General features: G+C 39.4%; 1 protein-coding gene across 3 annotated transcripts in view; it reads left to right on the top strand.

Annotated features, from left to right (window-relative positions):
* Window positions 1-14606, top strand: part of CDK6 (cyclin dependent kinase 6) — a 142177-nt gene that overhangs the window by 20912 nt on the left and 106659 nt on the right. For all 3 annotated transcript variants that reach the window (XM_066991721.1, XM_066991718.1, XM_066991720.1), the window contains exon 3: window positions 8868-9003. In XM_066991721.1, coding sequence (XP_066847822.1) covers window positions 8868-9003 — 136 coding nt within the window. The remainder of the gene's footprint in view (window positions 1-8867; window positions 9004-14606) is intronic.

Raw genomic sequence — 14606 nt, 5'->3', positions numbered from 1 at the left:
TGAGTAAGAAAAGCAAGATCAGGAACCACAGATAGCAACCATCATAGTAGATATGGGTGTAAATGGCATACAGGGGGTTACATTGCTCTCTGTCCAGGTAATGACTGTCTGAGTATAGGGTTCTGTAAGAAGTCTGCACCTGATTTCCCAGACTGGTGATTGTTTCATTCTCTTAGAAAGGATTTTCTTTGCTATAATATTGTCTTGAGAGGTAAGGACATTGTACTTAAGAAAAGATGCATAATAATAAACCCAGAATATAAATACCAGACATTACAGTGACCATTAAGTATTTTAGTGTTTTACTCCTATATATACCAATTGCTTTCTTTTTAATACAAGGATATGCAGCATGTTGCATTAAAAAGATTATAGATTTCCTTAATAATTCATTGAATACATTAAAATACTATGATTCAAAAAACTGAAAAGAATTAATTTAGTTTTCAAAATAAGAGCTGTCATTACTAGTATTTACATGATTTATTTACTTTGCGTATATCAGTTTTGTCAACTTTAGCCAGTTTAGCCTTTTACTTTTCGTTAGGCTTTTTTCCCCTTCTATTTTACTACTCTTTTGCTTTTGCAATGGAATTCACAGTATTGTTGAAGCATGAAAGTTTTCACTTTCTAAAAGTCAGTTCTTGATCCTGCTTTGAGAAATACAAACCATTCGGTCCCATCTCTTCATATGAAACTCTGTACAAATGTATTATCTTGAGAAGTCTTAGTGTGTCAGTGTCTCACAAATCACTACAACAACACTTTCTGAGGGTCTTAATCAAAACTGTGGCTACTGCCAGCAGAAGAACCACAACAAGGCATTTCGCACTTAGTGCTCACTCTGTCCCCTGCATCCTCCCACCAGTGCTGGGCTCCTTTCAGCTGCTGCCCATGCTGGTCCTTCTTCCTGGGAAGTGGCAGCAGCAGGGCTCGGGAATATTTGCAGCAGTTAGCATGCCCCCTCACCTGCTTTGTGCAGCAGCTTTGACAAGTAGCTTTGTCCTTCTCAAGTACTACCAGTCAAGCTGTGGTTACTTGTATTCCAGAGGGCTTGGCATGCACCTGAACATTAATTCACTTTCAGACAGAATATGAGTTTTGAGTCTAGCAACTATCCCTGAGCAGAGTTATGTCTGTAGAGTAACCTGGAGGCTGTTCAGGAATAGCAGTCCCTGAATCAATGGTAAGCATTAAAAAAGCACTCACCTTCTGTCATCTTCTACAGCACCTGCTTCTTGTCGTTTAGGTTTCCCAACACATCTCTGAAAAAGAAGAGCTTGGAATCAAATTTGCATTAGATACACTTAAAGCTTAAAAAGCATTGGATAAAACACCTGTGATATTGCAAGGACATTGCTGTGATATTGCAAGGATTTAAAAAACTCTGTGAGACAGTACACGGCATCAAACAGGACACTGGGTTTCATGCTGTGACTACTTTTTGTATCAAGTGGAGGGTTATTATTTCCTATGTTATTTTTGATATGTTGGCATCACCATTTAGTTAACTGTCTCAAGTGTAGATAGATTAGATTATTAAGCTACTGAAGAATAAATGATAATTTATGCAGCCATAAAATCTTCTGAAGATGAGTCGTTGGTTTTATTAAAGCCTAGAAAAGAAACGATCAACTTAGATTTAGATTCTGCATGTTTGGCATGAGCACAAATTCAAAACATAAACTGAAATGTGGAATTTGTAACAAGCAATTTGATTGCGAGCTACACATGAACTGGATTTTGTTGTTGCCCGTCTTGCACCAGGTACTGCTGGCAGCCCAGGGTAATTTCTGTGCTCCTTGCATTTGAATTAAACAAATTCAGTACTCAGGCATCGGTTTTATTTACATGTTAAGCAATTTAGAGAATGCAAAAAGGAATGCAACTACCCCTGGGGAAGGTACTCTACAGAAAATCTGAAACATTTATGAGAAGATGCACATGCACTGCCTATGAATTAGAGCATCTTTAATTTGTGCTCGAAACTGGAAGTTGATGGGGAGCCCTCGGCAATGTGTAGCAGCGCTGTGCATGACTGAAGGGCAGTGTACATTCGCGTGCTCCAGGATCACATGAGAGCACCACGAATAGGTCAGACAGCAATTGCTGATCTTAAAGAATCTGCCAGTGGCCGTCTTTGCAACAGGCCATGCTGTTTTTCTGATGTGGGGGAGACGTGGCTGTCCCCACGCAGAGATCCAGCCGTCTGTTTGGTACAGCAGTGCACAGGGCAAGCACAGGCATCAACAGGCTGCTATTTTCCCCAGATAATGGTAGTTGCTCAGCGTGTGGCCAGCTTGGATTTAAAATCAATTGCAATGAGATGAAGCTGCTAATTGACTGGTGAGGAGTAAGTATTTTGAAAAACTGGTGAATTGCAGGGCGAGTCCTGAAACTGAAGTTTGCTGCTAAGAACACTGAATCGCTGACCTTCACCAGATTCATTTCTGTTCCTTGACTATTAAAAATAATCTCCCTTCCCGAAGAAGATGAACAAGAAATGGCAGTGTTAGGGCTAAAAAAGACAGCATTATACTATAAACAAAGAGAGGTGTAGAGAACATCTCGTCAAACACATTTTTCCCTGAAATAAAACTCTCAACAACTGAATATTTTAGTTACTTGGGTGGCATGGTGAGTAAACGTACTTGGCCCTTTCATCTTTTGGGCACAAATCTTGGCTTCTGTTGAAGACGAAAATGAGTTTTGGTGGTTTCATGGGAGCAGACATTTGTCTGCATCACAAAACCGTTCACGCTGGCACCACAACTCGCTGTAGCTCGAGTGGGGCCCAGCAAGGAGAGCAGGGGTGCTGCAGGTCAGGGCTGCAGGCAGCACGGAGCGTTGAAAGCTTGCCCAGGCAGCCCACACTATCGGACTTTAGCCAGTGCTATTTACTTCGCCTTCAAGAGCATCTATTTCTCTCTGTCACTTTCTCTGTCTCTCCTCCTCACACACACTTAAAGAACAAAAACATCTTTTATAGAGCTAAGCATTTTAAATAATTTTTCCAAGTCAGAAAGGCAAAGAGACTGGAAAAAATTACAGCACAAAGCTCAGCTTGCAGATGAACGATTGCCTTGTCATCCTAATATCCCCCTTCCTTCCCTTAAACCTCACTGCTGAGTGGGCTCTAAGCAGGGATGTTGGCTGGGCTCTGCTGGGGTAGGTCTCCAGGCGAGGATGTTCTGCTGCCCTGCTCTCATCATGGCATTCCTCCTTCGTGGCAGCTCTCTGCTCTGCGCGCAGCAGATAATGAATGAGTTGAAAACATTTATCTGCATGACATCTGTCTGTCCGAGATAAACTCGTTTATTTTATCTGATGTTATGTTCTGTCCTCTTCTGTTACGTGCCTGAAAGAGGTTTCTTCTGAGGAAAAGAAGAGATCCTGTTACTCTTTCCTGGGAGGGCAGCAGAGCAAGAAAAATGTTTGCTGCCTCCAAGAACTCACTAGAAATGCAGACAATAAGGATTTGAGACTCAGAGTTGCCATCAGCAGTGCCCAGATACCCGAGGTTGTTTTGATTAATCAAGATTGATGCGGAACATCTGCCTGCTGCTGGATGGAGCTCATGGTGGGCTAGCGCACCGCGCTGCAGGCAGTGCTGTGCTGTCCCACCACATGTCTCCAGCCCTGAGTTGGGTCAGCTGAGGGTGGTCTAAGTGTCCCTGCGTTGTTCTGCAGTCTGCTGTCGAGGCATACCCCGTATCCCACGTATCAGTGCACATCAGTGCAGTGCAGCTGGCATGGCAAGCGCACTGAGAGGCCTCCTAAAGACCCCATACGCTTATGAAACGGGAACTTACATCTTGCATTACTAAGTGTTTTTACAAATGTTATCACAGGAAAAAGCAAGAAAAAAAAATAAAACCCACACTTAAAATATTAGATACTTTGAGTTTAGAGGCCCATTCATCTGCCTGTGCTCTTTTTGTCATCTAAAATTGCTTCACTAAAACTCGTCAGAGCGAGAAAAACGTACATCTGAAATATCGGCTTGCAAAGGCATGGAGGAGCAGGTGACTGCTGATGAGGCTGAGACAAAGCAGTGTGTCCTGAACAAAGAGAAAGAGCTCTGTCATACGTTTTAGAGTGTGAAGCTCTATTTCCTGTTTTGCTACGTGGGACATGGTTCTTGTAACGCACATGTTCCAGTTCACTTGCCCAGCTATTGTGTTCTTCATCTGAAATACAGCCCCTTTGTTACAATACATTTGGTATATGTGATTTCAAGTGAGGACTGTTTTCTGTTAGCGGAGAGTTTTCTTCTTCAAAAACCAGGCAGAAGGTAGCTAAACTTAAAAGTATGGGGAGAACTGGCCTTTTCAAGGAATACTTAGTTTAAGAAGTTGGGCTGAATGAAGGGCTTTCAGCTGGTCAGGAGCCAGGTCTTACAGACTGAGTGGCTTCCAAAGAACAGAAGCGTCTTAAGGCTGTTGCTGAAATTTGGACTCAAAGGATGCCTGACTGTCGTTCTTCAATGCATTTAGGTATGAGAGGCTGAACATTTTTGTGCCCTTGAAAATTATGGATTTATAGGATTAAACTGAGCCAAAGCCAGTGAAAGCAGAAGCTATTCAGGTTCCCCCCAGATATTTGCCAAAAAACCTCAATCATGACCTGTAATAGTCTTGGTATTCCAATCTTGTGGTGTTTGCATTTACGCTGTCAATCGTACATAAATTTTGTGATGGTTTTCTGTCATGTGGTAAATACCTTGTGGAGTTAGGCGAGACCACCAAACCTTTCTGTCTGAATCTTTGTCCAGACTTCTGAAACCTGGAAATGTCTTAAACTTTTCTCCTTCTCATAAATCAACAGCTCCAGTTCTCTTTCGTTGTCACACATAAACTAGGAAGTAACTCTTCCTGGGAAGAGACTGCTCCTAGGAAAATTATGGTAAATCCATGTTACTGAAACACTGTTGAGGGCTGGGACTGTTTTTTTGTTCAATGCTGTGAGTGACCAGCAAAGTAACAGGATCTTTGTTCATGTTGGATTAGTCCTACTGCAATAAAAATAACAATAAGCTCTTGGATGCTTTGGCAGCAAGTATTCCCTCTGGCTAATTTTCCAGTTGTACTTACTCATCTGTTTGAAAGTAGCCAAGGGAACTGATCTCCTACAGTTTTTCAGGTCTTACAGTCAGATCTCTTTTTTGGTATGTCTTGCAGGTGGCAAGTTTGATGTACCGGTGGTTTTGAACTCTACCATTGCTGCCTTGCTGCCTCAGTTTGCTCAGGAAAAAATGTGTGAAAATGGGTACCTTTATAGCAGCTCTCAGAGAATCTCAAAAGCAAATCTAGTAACATTGAAGGACTTTCTAGAAACTGTTAGCACATTAGTGTGGGTCAGAATATATGCAGTGTTTTCAAAGAAACTGGAACACTACCTGTTCTCTGCTGAAAAAACTTGACATTCGGACTGCATATTGTAAAATAAAGATGAACTGAGATTGCATTTGTCAGGTTACATGTAAGAAACAACAGAGACTTCAAGACGCATCATCAAGTTTTCTAGAAGAGCCTTTTGTAGGAAGGAAGGTACTCTCATTATAGTAAGACCCTCTAGGCGCAAGGCATATGAAATAAAATAGACACAGATTTATAGCTGGTACGCTTTTTTACTTCAGTACAATTAACTTGAAAAAATGCATTAAAACACAGGTAGTCAGTAAGTGTCTGCTGAACAATGTGCTAGTTCAGATCGATGCATCAGGCAGTGTATGACTTCCAGCCAAACATCTTGTTAAATACTTGCAGGATTTCCCATAGCGGATCTTACTTTAATCAAATAATTCAATCGTTTCTTTTCTAAGTACAATAGAAGGGCTGGGCTTGTGTTTACAAAGTGTTCAGTATGGAAATCCTGTATTAATTGAGGTACATTTACTTCACTTAGGACAGTGTCCACATCGTAACTCTTTAAATAAAAGGCCTTTGGCTGTTGCCTGAGAGGCAGTGACATCCAAAACTGGCCCGTCACGTACAGAGAGTCATGAGGAAATGACCTGAAAGATGGATAGTGTAGACAGCAGGGGTATGCCTAGCTAGAGGATGCAACTCTGTGAATGATTTTCTACACTGGATGTAAAAGAATATAATTTATGAAAGGTAGTTTTATCCCTATGGACGCTATCAGGTGAAGAGGCTGTGTCTTTCTCAATCTATTTTCCAAATTGCACAGGCAATGCCAGATGTTGCCTTTTTGTAATACTGCAGATTCATATAAGCTGTGCTTTAAATTATTATCTTTCTAAGGCAGCAGCTGTGTTTTCTGTGAGTAAACATGATGTGCTTCCACCCAGCCCGGTGCAGGATCTGGAGTTTCTATTATTAACAGTAGAGCATTTAGAGTTTCACATAAAGGGTGTATAAAAGGGAAATATATTATTACTCAGTGATAGTATTATTACTCAGTAATAGCTGACTAAGACTGTACTCCTTAGACTTCCTAATTTTGCTATGCCAGTAAATGCCAGAATCAAAATAAGCCCGACACAGAAGAATTAAACACAGAATCAGCATTTCCTTCTGCAGTGAGTTGGAAGATACGTTTTGCTTCTATATTCTATACAGTGAAATCTTTTTTTTTCTTTTTTTACTGAATTATAATTCTGCTATAGTTGAAAGGTAATTTTGCCAGTATATTAAATACCTGGCAAAAGAGGTGTTTTAGAACATTTTTAGGTAAATGTAGGTCAACACAAAGGAATCATACAGTTGGAAATATTTTCCAGTGTTTATGTTCAGATGTTCAGACCTGTCTGGCTCCTCTCTATTTGCATGTGTTGGGGTTATAGGCAGTCCGGCTACATTCCACATTGATTTATATAAATATATTACAGATTATTAACCTCCAGCCAAATACCAACAAATTTAACTTTTCAGGAAGACTTGCGACATTTCACAAAACTGATTTACTGTGTACAGGGCATCTACCTTCCATACATGCCACATTGAGAGAATCACAAAGAAGATACTATTTCTGTTTATGAGAAATGTGCTGTTGCAGTCACTAGTTTCCCATAATCATTTAGTAAATATTTGTTCATACGATGATTACAGATTAAGTACAGATAACATTTTTTTTAAAAGACGTAGGGTGATGGTCTCTTCATATCCTGTAACTCTAGTTCCCAAATTATTACTCACTGAAAAGATTCTTTAAGCTAAAAGGAATGTACATGCATCCCTTTTCAAAACATTGTGTCTAATAAACAATTTTTAAGTGTCTGCCTAAAGGTTATTTAGGAAATGCTTTTAAAATGGGTCCAGAACTGTAACATGTTAAATCTGTACCATCTCAAGTGAAGCATAATGCTGTCTTAAATTTTGGTTACAGTCTTCACAGGTAGCTATGCCAGTTCTTATCTTCCCTTGCCTTGTGAAATATTTTGATATTTAAGGTAAGAAGTAAAAACTCATTACAAAACATTTACCTCGTCTGTTTTTCAGATGACCTATTTTAAATGCAGTAACCCCAAAGCTTTGTGTGTGATTTGTTTTGTCTCCAGATCCTGCATAGAAAGTCCTTAGTCCTAGGACAAAGAACAAAAATATTACTTGATAAAATTATCAGAAATCCTGCACTTTCCACAAAGTAAGCAAACATTTATTCTAAGAGAATAAAAGATGCACATAATAAAACAGTATTGCTGCTATGACGTCGACCAAAATAAGAGGCAGTGTTAACAGAGTAGTAACAAATCACTACCTTTGACTTACTATCAATGATAGGTTCTTCAGTTTAACTGTATCTACTTCTTTCTCAATAACTGTATGTATATATATTTAAATCTACTGTCACTTAATAAAAGTAACAATTGATTTTCTGCCTCACTTCAGAGGGAGAGGCAGTCTGATCTTTACAGTTTTAAAACTAACTGAATGCACACGTTAGTAAAGTATGTGAGCAGGGGACAGAGGATTTCCTGTTGTGATTTAGTGGAAGTGGGACTTCAAGGAGGGTAATGAAGATGATGGTCACTGGTATGACTATAGGTGAGAAGCACTGAAGGATGGGCAGGCATTTTTGCAAAAGATAAAAAAGAACAGTACGGTAGAAGAAGCGTAGAAGATGAGAGAAATCCTAATTAAAAAAAAAAAAAAGAAAACAATAGAAAATAAGCTAATGAGATAGGAATGTGACATTATGAAGAGCTTTGGAAATGAGCTTGAATTTGATGTTTTGCAACAAGGTAAAATGATAAAGAAATTCCAGTAAAAGGATGATGGAAAATGATGAAGGATTTCTTAGCTGTGGCATTTTGTACTTTGTACATAAAGCTTTTTTTTCCAAGCTGTATCCTGACTCAGAAGGTATTCCTTGCTTCTGGAAACTTGCAGTAGTTGACACAAAAATTGTGTTTCCACCAAAGAAGATTTAATTCTGAACATAGGTAAAAGTGAACATGATAGTTATGTGGGAAGAAAATGAAGGTGCATGTAAGCACCCTGTATCTTTTTTTCTTCTCCTCATAAATGTTATTCATATTGGTTTTTGAAAAGCCGTGTGGTTGGTGCAGCGTAGACTGTCAATAAATATCAAGTCATTTTCTGTGTTAAATTCAATTGCTCTGTCAACAAAATATTTTCTTTTCATGTAATTATTTTACTTTCATGAGCTGATGATTCTTACTACTTTATCCTATTTTAGAATCCCCACATGAAAGAGAGAGATGATATTATCAATGTATCAATAGTTATCTGATGAATCAAGAGCTCTTTGCTCTACCTTTGGAAAGTACTTTTTTTTTCATTCTCTATGCTATAAGAAATTTTAAAAGACCTGTGTGAGCTGCAAGGTATGTCTGTACTGGTTCCTTATACTCACCTCCTCTCTTCTTTGTCTTCTCTCAGATTGTTTGATGTGTGCACCGTGTCACGAACAGACAGAGAGACCAAGTTAACATTGGTGTTTGAACACGTGGACCAAGACTTGACTACTTACTTGGATAAAGTTCCAGAGCCTGGAGTGCCTACTGAAACTATAAAGGTATTTCAGAAGAAAGATGCTGGATACTCTTTCAGAAAGTATAAGATAGGAAGGACACAGAGATAAATCATAAAGCCCTTACTCAGGCAAACTGCATTTTAATGGTGTAGGACTTATCAAAAGTGTAGGATCATATCAAAAGTGAGTAAAACCCAGCTTGGGACATGAGTTGCAATGCAACAATCTGTATTCACTAACTGAAGTATTCTCTTTGTAGAAATGTTGTACTTGTTTTTTTCTCTTTTAGATTTTAAATCCCCTGACTCTCTCCCATTTTACTGCAGTCCTACCAAATGTAGCATCTCAAATCATTAAGAATGATCTTTGCTCACAGCTATGGGCAGATCATTGCATTACTGTTTAGTCCAAGACTGCTTTAACCTTCCCTAGAAGGTGGCTGATAGAGTGCTGGATATTGTTAGAATTGATAAGATAAATTCTATGTTTCTACTCCATTCTCTTTGCTTTCTGTTTCCCCAAGACAGTCCTTTCCTTGCATGTCCCTCTGACTAGAAAGGTATCTATACATCTCAAGAGCAGGAGATGTTCACCATGGACTTGTTGGGAGGGTGCTTGAGCTCATTCTCAGCAGAGGACAGAGGAAGTGCTCAAGGAAGGGGGTAGCATGACCAGTTGTAGAAAATGGAAAGTCTCTTAGGAACTGGAAGCATGCTCATGAAGTTTTCCATCATGTCATCTTATACTCTGCATCTGCAAGGGAGAACCTCTTCCCGAGATAGGAATTGCTTGTATTACTGATACTAAAACATGTATTCCAACTCCTCTTTTCTCCTGGGAATTTCACAGTGAAGTGCTACATCAAGGAACATAGTTTGAAATGTTTGACAATATGTTTAGGCCTGGAAAAAGATGCAGAGGGATTGATGTTCCTACATTTTGACTACCTACCTAACAATTCTTTTGATTTTTCTTTTTCATAATGAGAGCTAATTTATGCTTTCAGAGAAGGATTGCCTTGCATTTGTATAAGTACTTTCTGGAGGTATGTTGTGTCTTCTTAGTCTGGCAAAAGTCCTGAGGGAGGAAAAGATGAGAAAAGAAAACATAAAAACCTGTCTGAAATTTAGTTGTTTTAATATTTTTTGTTAACAGCTTCAAACTTAGGAGTTGTTTGATCTTTCTGTATAAAATGAGACATAACACTGATAAAGATCTTTTCACTTGTATCAAAGTCACAAATGTATAACATCAGCCAGTTCCAGCAACTGTATTTTTTAAGCCACCCTGAGTGGATAAAAAAAAAAAAAAATTGAAAAAAATGATACAACCTCAATTCAGTCCCAGCAGAAGACTGGAATGTACCTCTTGCATTTGAAGGGCCCTTTTATGTTAACACTTCTAGGGTTCTACAGCCTTCTAGGGCTTTGATGCTACCTAAGGAATCTGTATATCAAAGTACCTAACATGGTAACAGTAACATAAAAGGTAACTGACATCCTATCTTACTAAATGTATCAAAATAGATGGGAACTGAATGACCGAGCCTCTGAAATTTCTTTGAAATATCTTCCAAGCAATGTTTCACATGAAGCAAATGGAAGAGGTGAGCACTGGATTGAAATGCTTCCAATTTTCTAAAATCCTGTTTTAAATTCACACTAGTAGATTGTAGTACGTATGCACAAATATGCATTTCATGGCAGTTTTATGCTTGTGAAGGAAAATGTTGGTTTTACTTTTGAAAAGCAAGTGCTATTCTGCTGTTGTGTCATTTCTTGAATTCTGTTTAGGACAGGAATAAAAAAAGAGATCTAGTTAAATTAAATTGGACCTTGTTACTTTACTATTTACGTACCTTATCCTGAAAACACACAGTTTATGGAGGTACTTTTGCTGATAGTCTCTGAGGATTGATGACATAAGGAAGGTTCTCAGGGCTTATTCCTAATGCATTTCGATACCTTTCTAATGATAATGTATTTATGGATGTTTCTGGTGGACACTGAGGCAAAGCATAGTTCTCTTGGCTGCAGGGAAGTATTACCATTTTGCAGTAACTGAGCATTTAACCCAGAGAACATACATCGTTAAATGACTAATCTGACTTTTTATAGTTTGGCTTTTGAGGTTAATATGGATTTGTACTTCATTTATTTTCCAGAATTGCAGACAATTTGTGTAGAGTATTTCCCCTTACCACTAGCACAGTACAAAACAACTGCCAGTATTGTAAGACCATCTGTTAAAGTTCTGTGTGTGTCAGCAGCACAGAGGTACCAAATGAGCTGAGTAAGCTCTGGATAGCTTGAGTTGAAGGATCTAATATACTTCTTTGGCACCATGGTGTAAACTCAACAGTTATTAGTGGAACTTGAAAGACATAAAATTACTACGAGAGAAGTATCAGTCCCAGAAGATCCTTTCTCTGTGAATTAACTATTACTATTACGTACCATTTGAGGGTGGGAGACTCAGCTTTTGCTGGTTTGGGGCATTCTGGGGTTTTTAGTTACTAACTGTCAAGGAATATACGGGACAACAGTAACACTTTAAAAATTTCTGTTATGTTTAGAAGATAGTAGTCAGACTGTAGCAGTTCAAGGAAGGTAACCACATAGATCATTTAAACACAACTAACTCTTTTGTCCTAATGCTGCTCAGCAATGTCTTTCCAATGTCTGCATCCCTTCAGCAGGAGTCCTTCAGCAGGAGTCACCCCAGAGGATATCTTAGGAACATATCCATTGGTACCCATAAAATGATGGAAGAGGGGCAGTTCCATTTTGAGGCATTACGTAGTAGCGGGACTGCTTATAGAGGATGCAGGGCAGACCTGCTCAGCTCCCCTCCCTGTCTCCAGAAGCATGAATTCCTATTTCTGTGGCTGTAGCTCCGAGTTATACGTTATTCTAGAAGAAGGTATTTTAATTCTTTTCTAATGAGGTACTTCCATTTTTCTATAATGGAGTGTTCTAGAGAGAGGAACAATGTGATCCCAAATGCTTGTGGACATGGCACTCACCTTTGAAAGAGAACTATGTTCGAGCCTTTAAACTAATTAATATGTCTTTAAATCCTGGATTATAGTCCTGCTTCCCATATTAGACCTAATTAATATTTATTCTGTATGGGATGAATCAGAATCAGCAATGACAACACCTTCCTCCTGTCCTGTCCTGTCCTGTCCTGTCCTGTCCTGTCCTGTCATGTCCTGTCTCCTCTCCTCTCCTCTCCTCTCCTCTCCTCTCCTCTCCTCTCCTCTCCTCTCCTCTCCTCTCCCCTCCTCTCCTCTCCTCTCCTCTCCTCTCCTCTCCTCTCCTCTCCTCTCCTCTCCTCTCCTCTCCTCTCCTCTCCTCTCCTCTCCTCTCCTCTCCTCTCCTCTCTTCTGATCCTCTCCTCTTTCCTTCCTGGGATACTCTTTAACTTTAGGGCAGTTTCTTTGGAAATGGAAGGTATGAGTTCAGTTTCCTTAGGACACATCTGTTAGTCATGCATAGGTCTTTGGTAATGTTAATGCCATTAGCAGTTGAGAGAGATTTGGCTCATTAGGAAGTTTTGTTAGTTGACATAAGGCTTGTGAAAATGGGAATGACACATCTCTGCCACAGAATGGAGATCTTTTTATTTATTTTTTCAAAGGTTAACAGGCCACTAGAGCATTATGATGTGTTAGTCTTTGAGACTGAAGTGTGTTTAAGCTGGATGATCACATTTTGATACAATGCTTGCGACGCTGGTATGTGTTTTGGATCCCAAAGGATTTGGATATAGGTGTGGTTGTTATAACCCTAGTTATATTTTTAGTATGGAAATCACGGGCATGCAAATTAATTGAAGCATGTGCAGTTAAGCTTGGCATAGCTAACCTACTGCAATGTATATAACAATACAGAACTTTAAATTGCTATATCCATGTGATGATTTGGTATATAGAGTTAGGTGTTTTAGGCTTACTGGAGTTTTCTCCAGCCATCTGGCCAAGGAATCTGTACGAATGAGAGAGGATAACAAACTGTTAGCTAGTTTCTTTTTGATTTTAGTAGTGAACAAAGCTAACTTTGCTAGCTAATGTCATTGTAAGTAAACCAGTGGCTTGTAATAGTTTTCTTCATCAGAAAGATGAAGAAATTGTAATTCAGAAGAAAATTGAAGAAAATGTAATTCATCAGAATTACACATGCTAACTGGGCTGTGTATGCTTTCAATCTGACAGTCAGCAGATAAGGGAACAGAACAAAGGTCTTTGGTATAGCAAGTGCATACATTATGTATTGTGGGGTGCTAGAAGACCAGGGAATGATCTACCCTCCTCTGTGATCTAAGAATCACCATGGCATTCACCACAGCCTGGAACAGGGCAGCCTGTAACAGGGACAGAACAGGATTTAAGGTGTATCCTTTTCTCTGGTGTTTACTGATTCCTCACTCAGCTGAATGGCTTTTGTGGATATTGTTTTTCTGTTTCTCCTTTGCACAGGAAGCCTAGATCTCTATCTGATTCAGATATCCAGATTTTGCTATTTAGATGCTACTTAGACCGTACAGCAGTGAACCCCATTTCCTTTTGTGGATTTATCTGATAGTAGCCTATAAATCAAATTTTAAAATATTAACTCAGTCAGTTTTATGTCTTGGAACAAAAGTTGCTGTTACATCCCTGTGCTCTTCCTCTAACTTACGTTACCTGCTAGCAAACCAGGTGGGCTGGCCACGTCTTTGCAGGGCTCTTAGAATATTAATATGAAGATGTTACTTCTCAGAAAGCAAACCAGTGTTTGGTGTTGTGAGGTGAGTCATCAGCCATCTGCCACGGTTGTACCTCCTCAGTTGATCACGTATGAGATGTGCAGCAGATGTCACACAATCATGCAATTCTGAAAACAGCACAAGGTATTCCAGGAAAACAGATTCGCCAGCGCTGACACTCTTCAGAGTGAGGCTGTGTTTTACATCTAAATTAAAAGTCACTCCTTTACACGTAGCCGCACTAAAAAAGAGCTTACAACAATTAATAACAAAGATACTAAGGGAAGAGCTGTTCATAATTTTTTTTCCCAGCAGTATTTTTGTAGAAAAGAAAAAAAACAAAGCTTAGTGGGGAACTGAGAGCCCACAAATAATGGATCAGATCCCCAACTGATGCAGAGAGGTGTAAATCCATTAGCTTCAGTGAAACAATGGCAGTTTATGGCTGCTAAGGATCTTGTTCTTTGTGCAGTATTTTCCAGCAAATTTTGTTCTGAAACCATATTATGAATTAAAGAAGAATTGTGACCGTAAATAAATGGAAAACAAAATGACTGAGCTGTGTTGTTACCGTTGGTTAAATCTTTTTTTTTTTTTCTCTGTTATCCTACTGTCAGGGGTTGGACTGCTGCATGGAAGGGTAGCAAGAGAGAGAGCAGGTGCCCTGCACAAGTGGCAGCTCTGAAGGAACTACACCTTAAAAAGAGGATGTTCTCCAAATGGCGGTGGTGGTTCCCTCTCTTACAGGCGCTGTCATTTCTTTTCCATACTGCTGCTGCATGTCGAGACGCAGCCACGTCTCTGGTGCAGTTGTGGAGGGGGCAATGTACAGGCTGACCGAGGGGCTTGGTGGAGTCATGACTTGAATGAAGAGACTGCTCAGCGCAGGATGTTTT

Source organism: Anser cygnoides, chromosome 2 (genome assembly GCF_040182565.1).
Source record: "Anser cygnoides isolate HZ-2024a breed goose chromosome 2, Taihu_goose_T2T_genome, whole genome shotgun sequence".
NCBI lineage: Eukaryota > Metazoa > Chordata > Aves > Anseriformes > Anatidae > Anser > Anser cygnoides.
The sequence above is the reverse complement of the archived record's forward strand: the minus strand, read 5'-3'. Positions and strand labels throughout refer to the sequence as shown.